Source organism: Erythranthe guttata, chromosome 3, assembly GCF_056151865.1.
Source record: "Erythranthe guttata isolate IM_541 chromosome 3, IM_541, whole genome shotgun sequence".
NCBI classification, from domain to species: domain Eukaryota; kingdom Viridiplantae; phylum Streptophyta; class Magnoliopsida; order Lamiales; family Phrymaceae; genus Erythranthe; species Erythranthe guttata.
Genome location: NC_142535.1, coordinates 2195887 through 2207462, shown reverse-complemented (window position 1 = coordinate 2207462; position 11576 = coordinate 2195887). Strand labels below are relative to the sequence as shown.

The 11576-nt window shown below is 34.8% G+C and overlaps 2 protein-coding genes across 2 annotated transcripts; one reads left to right on the top strand and one right to left on the bottom strand.

The window, feature by feature from the left end:
- Positions 1-2599: 2599 nt before the first annotated feature.
- On the top strand, positions 2600-4577 carry LOC148771497 (uncharacterized). Its single transcript, XM_088816015.1, has 3 exons — positions 2600-2915; positions 3030-3474; positions 3560-4577. The coding sequence occupies exons 1-3, from the start codon at positions 2600-2602 to the stop codon at positions 4575-4577; spliced, it is 1779 nt and encodes a 592-aa protein (XP_088672141.1).
- Positions 4578-8350: 3773 nt separating this feature from the next.
- LOC105964198 (F-box/kelch-repeat protein At3g23880) lies at positions 8351-9598 on the bottom strand. The gene has a single exon (XM_012988724.2). It carries the CDS (start codon positions 9596-9598, stop codon positions 8351-8353), a length of 1248 nt encoding a protein of 415 aa, XP_012844178.2.
- Between the last annotated feature and the right edge of the window lie 1978 nt (positions 9599-11576).

Here is an 11576-nt window from a genome sequence, read left to right as displayed (position 1 = left end):
ATATGCATGAGGCCCGATGGTATTTGAGCTTGAGCCTATAATAATGAGGCCCGATGGTATATGAGCTTGAGCCGACCCAGGCTCGGCTCACACGGCCCGATTGCCAGCCCTAGTCCTAATTGTATTAATTTATAGGAGTTTAAATGTATATCTGTATCTGACTTAGTAACGAACTAAAAACCTCAATTAGTATATATAAATATTCATTGAGAGATGTATGAAAAACTTTGGAAAAGCAATGTTAAACAGTTAACTTTTAGTTTATTCCAGTGAAATGTTTAAAATATCCAAATAAAAAGTTTAAGATAAAAATGAGGGTTAATATGCATGAGCTTTTTAAAGGAAACATAATTTGAACTAAATGACAAATTCAAATTTATTTTTTTAATTAAATTCTTAGTTTGAAATAATATATGAGCCACATCCCTAATTTTTTTTTAATCTCTATCTTGTCCTTATACCCTAAATCCTATAAACCTAGACATTTACGTTCAATTAAAATTTATTTTTCTTCTTTTTGTTTTTTCTCTCTCTCACACGTTATATCTCCATATTTCTCTCTATCTCCATTTCTCTCGTTTTTTTCTCTCTTCTCTACTTTTCTCTTGTTCTCAGTAGTTGCACGAAGGCAGGAGCAGGGGCGGTGGATGCGACGGCGGCCGGTGGAGGTGGCGGCAGTGGATGGATGCGACGGCGGGCGGTGGAGGCACCGGCGGTGGTGGCATTGGGCAGGAGCTGTGCAGGCGGGGGCTGTGAATATGGTTCAGATGTTATGGAAAGTATATTTTGACTAATCAATTGGATCTGATTTCCTCTTGTGTTTTGAAATATTTTTGCTTGATTTGGGTTCAAATTCCAGATCTAGGTTTTCCAAAATTAGTAGGTGACTACAATCGCGGCGGCTGCGAGCGTGGGTTGCTAGGGTTGGCGGCGACTGCGTTGGCTGCTAGGGTTTGCGACGGCTAGGAGTTTTTGGTGGCTAGGGTTTGGTAGTAAAGCATTAGTACACCGTAGTATACTATACTACGTCGTAGTATACCATAGTAGACCACTACACTATAGTATACTACAGTACATCGTAATATACGATAGTATATAGAAAAATTGAAAATATGTAAATTGAAAAAAAAAATAGCATGTCTTTTTTTTTTTTTTTTTTTTTTGTTTTGTAATTCTCAATACTGTATTATGTAGAAAAAAAGGAAAAAAATAAAGAAACTTTTATAATAGTGTATAAAATGCTAAAACGAATAAAGAGAAAAATGAAGAGAAACGGATATTCCGAAGAAAAAAATATTATATTGAAATATGAAAATATTAAATGCATAATAAATAAAATGATAAATGCAGTTTGAAATTTACTTAATGAATATTTTGAATTTGTGATTGGGGAGGCATTTGTGGAATGAATTTTATAGAGGATGTGAAACAAATGTTTAGTTAAACTTATCATTTAGTTCAAATAAATTTTGTCACGGGAACCTATATCCTAAGACCCCTAAAAATAATTAGGTTACATTTGAATGTACAAAACAATTGATAGTTATTGGCAAAAGTGCTTTAAAATAAATATATGTAATATATATATAAAAATAAAAAAGAAAAATAAAGAAAAAGTCAATAAACTACCTCATACATACTTTGAGATATATCTTAAAACGACTTATTTTAAATTAAGAAAAACTAAATTGATTTTGAAAACACTTAAAATCTAAGGAAAACACATAAAATTGGTCTCCCAAAGGCATCCACCCATCCACGTATTAACCTTGACTTGAAAAGGGGGCGGAGGGAACAAAACAACATCATTCCAAGAAAAATCACTTTTGGCAAACTATAATTATTTATGGGATTTGCTTTTTACCGCTTGAAAATTGTTATTTATCGTTCAAAGACTCTCTCTCTCTATATAAAAAAAATCGCTCTCAAGACGATTTCATCACAAATCATACTTATTGGTGTGATATACGAACATAAATGAGTTCATCGGATGAAGATCTGGATAGCGGACACAACGAGGTAAAAATTCCGTCTTTTCGATCGAAAAAAATGGGCTAACCGTTTAAAAGCCCATCTCGGGCGCCCGACGGTGCAGTGCACGCCCATGTTGGGCGTGCAGTTGGCTCTTGCGCGCCCATTATGGGCGTTTGTACGCCAACTGCACGCCCAACATGGGCGTGCACTGCACCGTTGGACGCCCGAGTTGGGCTTTTGGCTTTTAAACATTTTTTTTTTAATCAATTTTTTTACGTTTTTTTCAGGACGATATACGTCTACAATTGAAGTTGATCATACCGATTATTTTACCACTACTCAGTTGTTTGACTCGAAGGATGAGGTAGTGGTTTGGGCGAGGTTCGTTGGAAGAGGTCTTTTTGTGAAAATAGTAAAAAAAAGTTGTCCTAAAAAAAAGATATTTCTGACTTGTGACCTATACGGGGAGAAACGAGAATGTCCATCAACTAACCCAGACGCGCGCCCGAGAAGGACCGGTAGCAAAAAAATAAACTGTGGTTTTCAAATTGTCGGAGAGCTACGGTGGGATGATAGATGGGAGGTCAGAGTAGTATACGGGAAGCATAATCATTTTCCGATATACATGTCCGGGCATGGGATGAGTGCATTGTCTCAAGAGGAGGCGAAGATTATTAGTGATCTGTCACAAAGTCATGTGCCGCCCAAGAAGATTTTGGCCAACTTGAGACAAAATGGTTTGGGTCTCGATGCTTATTCGAAACAAGTATACAATGAGAAGGCGAAATTGAAAAGACTATCTAGGGGTGACCGTACAGTGATGCAACATTTGATTGGGTTACTTGAGGAGCATAACTATTACAAGTGGTTCCGTACTGATGAAACAACACATGCAGTTATTGATTTGATGTGGGCTCACCCTCAATCTGTCGAATTGTTATGTAAGTTTCCGTACGTTATACTACTTGACAGTACTTACAAAACCAATTAGTACAAATTGCCTTTGTTGGAGATTGTTGGTGTTACTCCTGTCGGGAAAAAAATTACTGTTGCAGTCGCATTTTTGCGCCATGAAAATGAAGACCATTACACATGGGTTTTGCAAAAGCTGAAGAGACTTTTCCCCCCTCAGACTCTACCTAGTGCCATCGTGACTGATCGAGAGTTAGGGCTCATAAAGGGGCTAGAGAATGTATTTCCGACCGTACCTCATCTTTTATGTCTTTGGCACATTAACATGAATGTGGGGCGTCGTGCTTCAAGATGTCTCGGCAATAGTAGGCGTCGTGGCACGGCTTTTGTACTTGGTACGTGGCAAACTTTGGTAAAATCAGTGTCTGAAGAAGATTTCGCCAGGAATTACACAACTTTGATGGACGAGTACGCGAATTATCCAGAGTTGATTGAGTATCTCCAAGGCACTTGGCTCGTATACAAAGAGAAATTTGTAAAAGCATGGACGGATCTAATTTTTCATTTGGGTAATACATCGACAATCAGGTATTTATTTATAAGTGGTTAAATATATATACTTAACTTACTGTCATGTTGTTTATTGAAACATATCATATTTTAAACATATTAGGGTGGAGAGCAACCATAGAGCATTGAAGAGATGGTTGGAATCGTCCATGGGTGGCTTTGACACATTTTGGGCACAATATCACTCACAGATGAAAGATCAATTTAACGAGATACTAGCCGAATTTGCAAAGTCAAAGAGGATTCGGGCCCAGACGATCAACGTGCCCGTATTTAAAATATTGTCCAGTGGAATTGTAACACATAACGCTCTGTTCATGTTGGACGATGAGAAGGATGAAGACATAGACGGTTGCGTCTGTTATATGAGGAAATGTCTTGGCCTCCCGTGCAGACATGAAATTCGTGCAAAGGTGAATGCACGACGTGGTGTGTTTTACGCAGAGGATGTCCACATTTTTTGGAGGACATTTATTTCGGGCTTCGGGGATTCCCTAGATGAAAGTGTTGGTTCTGTTCCCGACCACAGGTCACAGGCTATTGGCAGGCTAGAAGGGTTAATGAATGAGTTGCGTGAGCGGTCAGAAATTGAGATCACGGATGTGACAGATGTTGTTTTTGAACGAATGCATCCCGGGGCTATGGAAATGAATGAGCCAGCAGTACTAGACCGCCCGAGAGGTAGACCGCGGAATAACTCTACACAGAGGGATCGGTCAGGGCATGAGTTTCCATTATTTCCGGGAGAAGGTGAAGATTCTGGACGAGGACGAGGACGATCACGAGGCAACAGAGGACGTGGTTCATCTTCTGAGAGATCTTGCCGTGGCCGTGCTCGTTCATCGACCGTGAGTGGACCCGCAATAGGTCAAATTCCCCGACCCCCTTGGATGCGACAACTTCATTTATGCCTTGTTCCGGAGGTTGTGACGTGGACGGACGTTCAAGGGGATGGTAATTGTGGTTATCGAAGCGTCGCGTGTGCAGTGAAGAACCACGAGGATGATTGGATGGATGTTAGATTGGATGTTTATAACTGTATTAAAACACACGAAGAGTTCTTCAAGGATTATTTCGGTGGTGGTAATTCAGTGTATCGGGTGTTGGCGAGTGTCGCTTAGTGGGACAACGCCCCAGGACCATATGAGAAGTGGATGTCTATCACGGACGTGGGCGTGGTTGTAGCAACATATTACAACGCGTTGGTCTTGTCGGCTAGCAGCTTGGACAATCAGACTTATTTACCACTTTGGGCTCCCGAAGGTGTTTCACAGTTATCTTACGAGATGACTATACTATTTCTTGAATCAGGAAGCCACTTTGTGTATGTGAAGATGAATGACAATTGTCCGCTTCCTCCGTTTGATAGACAGTGGGCGAGGTATAGCAATAATAGTGTTGCATATCTACCAAAGGCGTTGCGGAGTCGACGTGAAACATGGGATATTCTAAATAGTGTTTGATTTAGTTTTGTTTTTTTATTGGAATGAATGTATTACTATTGACATTGTATGTTATTATTATTATGTTACGATGTTATAATAAATATTAGTATTGTTATAAATAATAATAATAATAATAATAATAATAATAATAATAATAATAATAATAATAATAATAATAATAATAATAATAATAATAATAATAATAATAATAATAATAATAATAATAATAATAATAATAATAATAATAATAATAATAATAATAATAATAATAATAATAATAATAATAATAATAATAATAATAATAATAATAATAATAATAATAATAATAATAATAATAATAATAATAATAATAATAATAATAATAATAATAATAATAATAATAATAATAATAATAATAATAATAATAATAATAATAATAATAATAATAATAATAATAATAATAATAATAATAATAATAATAATAATAATAATAATAATAATAATAATAATAATAATAATAATAATAATAATAATAATAATAATAATAATAATAATAATAATAATAATAATAATAATAATAATAATAATAATAATAATAATAATAATAATAATAATAATAATAATAATAATAATAATAATAATAATAATAATAATAATAATAATAATAATAATAATAATAATAATAATAATAATAATAATAATAATAATAATAATAATAATAATAATAATAATAATAATAATAATAATAATAATAATAATAATAATAATAATAATAATAATAATAATAATTAAAAAAATAATAAAAAAAACGGAAATCAGGTTATGAACAACATATTTTATTAAACATAAATTTTGCCTAAAAAACGAAAATCAGGTCCTGAACACCTAAGTATCCCTCGTCCTATTATGTGTCCTCCCGTTCCGTTCCGCAGTAGTTTCCTCCACCGGATCTGCAGGAGGACGAATCAGGGGTCCTTTCCCTTTTCCCAGTCCAAATTTTTTCGCCCAATTAGACATTCTGTAAACATAAATTATATTAAATTTACTAACTTATTTTAATTCAGAAAAAAAAAAATTTATTTTAAAACAAAAAAAAAAAAAAAAAAAAAAAAAAAAATTAATCGAACGCCCGATTTGGGCTTTTCCCGGCCGAACCGACGCCTGGACCGGGCGCCGGTTCGCCCGGGAAAAGCCCAAACCGGGCGTCCAAAAACTGTTTACACGCCCAAGTCGGGCGCCGGTCGCCTGAACGGACGCCCACTTTGGGCGTCTGTTCAGGCGGCGGGCGCCCGACTTGGGCATTCGTCCATTTTTTTCGAAAATTTTAAAAGCCCTACAAATCGATTTGTAGGGCTTTTAAACATGAAATTGGTTGCAAAATCGAGTTACCCATTGCATATAACACATGTAGGTGTTGAAATTACCTGAAAAAATCCAAGCTCAAGCAATGAAATTCGTTGAATTCGATTTTTTTCGAAATATTTTTTTTTTCTGAAAATTTTCGAATAGGGTGGTTTTGGAGAGAGTTTAGAATTTTAGGGGTTTTAGAGAGATAAACACTTTTTTGTTTTGAACGGTAAATAGCAATTTTTAAACCGTAAAGAGCATTTTCTTTATTTATAAGTGAGATTAAGTTTGTGTTTGAAAAAAAAAAAAAATATATACAAATAGATTGTGAGCTTATTTCTGCATATAATTTGTTTTTAAGTTTTTGCAAAATAAGTTTTTTTTTGCTTCTGTTAAAATAAACCGGTTTGGCTATGATATATCATATCAATTCATAATACAAATACTGCTAGCAGTTCGAAGACTACAACTACATATATCTGGGGTTGGCAATCGGGCCATGTGAGCCGAGCTTGGGTCAGCTCAAACTCACATATCATCGGGCCTCGTTACTATAGGCTCAAACTCATATACCGTCGGGCCTCATTCGTATAGGCTCAAGCTCGGCTCATATATTTTTTCAGATTTCGAGTTTATATCGGGCCTCATATATAACCGTAATGAGTAAAAAAAAATTATAAAAACAAGTCTTAAACAAGATTTACCTTCATTGAAGTTAATCCAAAAAATACCTAAATGATCTTTGCAAGTTAGTGGGAAAACTTAAAAACAAGATTGAAAGAATTAAAAAATAATTAGTAACTCTTATTATTGGAAACGTTTTATATTCTCAAATATATCGGTGATGAATTTCAGCAATTGGATTTCAGTGGATATTTTGCATTTGATTCATATTTTACTTATTGCCACCGCCACTACTTAATTCCTTTTATTTTGCAAACTAAAATAATCTTATACAGTCGTAACTTGTATGTTGTCATAGCATTAAAATAATAAATAGATAATATATTTTGTTAAACCTAACTAATCAGACCTTATTTGGGTTGAGCCATTGTAGGCTCAAACTCGGTCATAAATAAATCGGGTCTAGTAAAATGGCTCAGACTCAGTCCGGCTCACTAAACAGTAGGCCCGGCTCACATATAATCGGACCGAGCCATCGGGCTTCGGTTAGGCCCGGCTCAATTGCCGGTCCTACATATACCCTTGTAGCAAGGTCAGAAACTGCATTACCCTTGCAACGAGGTCATAAACTGCATAACCTTGCACATGTTTTTCATATATAGTTGATTTTCCTGTTAATTTGCAAACACCCCAAACTTAAAAAAAAAACACTTCATCCCAACTTAACTCACAATCACTAACTTTTGTTTTTAAATAAAATTTTGCAAATAACACCTAAAGCATTCTGTATAGTCTTGCGCTTCATCAAAACAATCAAATTCAACTATTTTCCATTTCCTAAAGCAATCGTCTTTTGGATTGTAAACAAAACATACAGTCGGTACACAAATAGAACCTCGTCATTTGGCAAGACACACAACGGGGTAAAGTAATAATCATAAATTCTTGATAAACACCTCCGATAAGAAACAGTGACATATGTAGCCCAAGACTTGCAATACTCGCCAATTCCGATATCTAACCCAATAGTAACACACACGAAGACATCCTCTACTTTTCTCTCAACTTTTCGGTTTTGTTTTGTACGGAGAAGAATGGGCTTGTTTTTTATACGAGGAAGGATGTCGATAAAGTGCAGGCAAAACCTAGGACTGACTATTATATATCTTATACCTAAAGGAGCCGCTAAAACAAAGATCAATTCTTTCTCACTTCAATACCATCACAATAAATAAATAAGTAATAAATAGGTAATGACATTAATACCCTTAATAAAAATCAATATCACACAGAAATGAATAGAAAAGTTAATGGTGCCATGGAATTAAACATCCTCTCTTAGCAAATAAATGTGATTCAAAAAAATGACTAATTTTACTAAACAGTAACCTATTGATTCTAATCATAAAAACTCTTCCACGCCAATAAATCATCATTAAAATCAAGAAATCTTGCTTCAATAAAATGAGATAAATAAAAAACTTTAAAAGAAAGCAATATTATCGGGTACATGGTGAGACTAAACTTTCTGTGTAGGCCTCCGCTTCACGAAAACGATCACAATCAAAGTCAACTGTGTGCCGTTGCTTAACACACCCGTCTTTCTTATTGTAAATCAAAAAATCCGATCCGGATGTAAACAGAATCTCGCCACTTGGCAAAATAAACAACGGGGTTACGCGATTAAACATCCTCGTAAATGAAGAGTTCCCAAAAACGGATAAATAAGAAATACTCAACAATTCCGACCAAGAATCTTCCGCCCCGTATTTGTTCCAAATCAATATATCGGACCCGACGGTTAGAGCGCAGTCGAAAGACATACAAAGACATCCCTTGAAAACTCCGAGTCTCGGAATGTAACAACCCTCCATACAACTAGGTCGTTCCACCGTTCCGAAACTCTCGTTCGTCAAATCGAAACAAACGATTTCCCATTTCAATTTCGTTTTATAATAGTTTATCCAATGAAGCTTCCCACTCACAAACTTCCCTTGACCTATTGTCCATCTATCCTCGAAGAACACGTTAACTCCCCAAGAATCGGCTTTTAAACTATACACTCTCGCCACGGATTTACTAGGAAAACCGACGTCTCGATCGTACGGTGTTGTCATCGTAAAAACAGCGTAAACCTTGTAATCACAACTACTCTCATCGAATCCAAAGCCGTATCCACTAATAGAACCGAGATTCTTCGGGCACGTCGTTCCAGTAAAGAAGTCGGGCAATTCCTTGAACTCTCTTGTCGAAGGGTTCAACAAGAAAAACCGACATGCGTCGACTAGAACGGAGATCAAACCATTGCATGAACCCACGATAAATATATCTCTCGAACTATTCAACGGAAAGAAATCGAAAGAAACGGCGCGAGTGACCGGTTCGGTCAGCAAGGAGGACAGAGAACATGCCTTTAGTCTGCCCGGGCTTGATTTCGAAGAGTTCTTACAGGTTGAGATGATTCTTTTGTCGGTCAAAGATTCGATCTTTTTTGAATGTTGGAGATGGGTTTCGACGAATTGTTTGGTGGAGATCAGTGAACGCCATGATTGGGAAACACACTTAAATCTCAAGAGAGATTTTACCGGGAGTCTGTACAATATTTCTTCGATGATTTCTTCCGGAAGATGATGGCTGCTTCGTTCAGCCTTGCCGGTCTTCATTAGCGGCGGCGGCCGTACGATGAAAGCCACCAGATTAGGGTTTTGTTTTCCCGTTTTGGGGGGTTTGAGGTTGTTGTGTCGCATGAGGAATCCCAAACACAATTTTCTTTCTTTCTTCTTTATTATTATTTTTTTTTTCTTTTTTTAGAAGACCAAACACAAATCAAATTAAATTAAAGATCACTTTACAAATAAGTTCATTAATGGTACTTATTCATAATGGGATTTAGACAAAAATAAAAAAATTACAAAAACATCAACACATTGTCCAGAATTTTGTGAAAAACTAAATAGCCAATCACATTTTAATATGTTATAACTTCATCATTTAATTTAATCTAACATTAATTGGAACCTAAATTTCATAAATTATTCAATTTTGACCAAAAACATTATTTTATGGACAATTTCGTCCGTCGCCGCCGTTGACCGCTGATCTTCGACGTTGACTTTCTTTTTATTCTTCCTGATTTTTACGCTGCCGGTTTTCGAAGTTAACTTTTTCAATTTTTTTTTTCTTTAACATCTTTTTGCCCACCGTTTAAACAATAATATTGTTGTGGTTGACAGTAAGTAATATTAACTATATTACTGGTAAACATAGTAATATTAACTATACAGAGTTTAACACAATAATATTGCTATATTAATCTCTAGCACATTAATATTAACACAACAAAAGTCATTAGTATTGTGTAATAGAGTAATATTAATATGTTAGCCGTTCAACAAAGGTAAACATAATAAAAGGCCAAAAGAATTAATAGTAATGTGGTTGACAATAATATCACTGTAACAACAACAGTAATATTACCGTCAACCACAGTTATATTGTTGTGTTTACAACAATATTACAATAGTAGACAGTAATATTATTACGTTACTCCGCCAAAAACTCAAACAAAACAAAAGCCCCCAAAAAAATAATAATATTGATATGGTTGGCAGTAATATTATTATGTTTACAGTTATTTTACTGTGAACGACAGTAATATAATTACGTTTACTTTTCAACAAATCAAATAAAATAACAAAAAAAAGCCAAAAAATAATAATATTGTCGTTGACTCTAATTGTACTGTCAATGACAATAAAATTACATAAATGTACTATCAACGACAATAAAATTACGTTAATGTACTATCAGTGACAATATAATTACTATTAATGATAGTACAATTACGATCAACTTTTAGCAGCGAGGGTAAAATAACGATTAAAAAAAATTACTAAAAAAAGTCAACGCCGAAAATCGGCGGCAAAAAAAAAAATTCAGAATTAAAAAAAAAAATCAAAATTGGATTTTTGTGCTCAAAATTGATTAAATTGGGGTTACAAATAAGAATTGGGTGTAAGTGTTGGGGGTAATTTTGCCGTATACATTAATTTTTTCTTTATTTATAATACATATTAAATGGATGATCTTATTGGTCAAAGAGATATAACTCCTGAACCTAGAATAATAAAGATGGTTGTTCAGAAACTTATGCACTAAAACCCCATCTTATAATTTGAGTAAGAAATCTAGCAAAAGCAACGGTACGTGTGACAATAGGTTTACATGTGACCATCTAGATGATGCATTCAATAGAACCATAAAATAGCGAAATGTTCCACAAGGTGGATCTGTGGGGCCACAAATATCTCCTTGAATTCTTTGTAAAAATGTTGGGGCATCGCCCAATTTTCTATGGATATGGTCTTATAATCAATTTCTCTTGTGAGCATGCAATACAAACACTTTCATGGGGCAAAATAATCTTCTGGTTCTGTAAAATATGCCCATATGATTTTTTTATTATTCGACTCATCATAGTCATCCTGGGTGACCAAGTCAATCGTGCTAAAGAGAGAAAAGTTTCGAATCATTGGAGTTCTGGTCCATCACGATATTTGTTTCTATTGCGCTTATAGTCACATAATACAACCCTGATGAGAGAACTGAGAGTTTTCCTTTAACATGCTTCTAGTATGAAATATTGGTTGTAATACAAAGATATTTCATATTCCACTCATTCATAGTCTCGATATGAAACCCATTGAGACGTGTGTCCTTGAAACT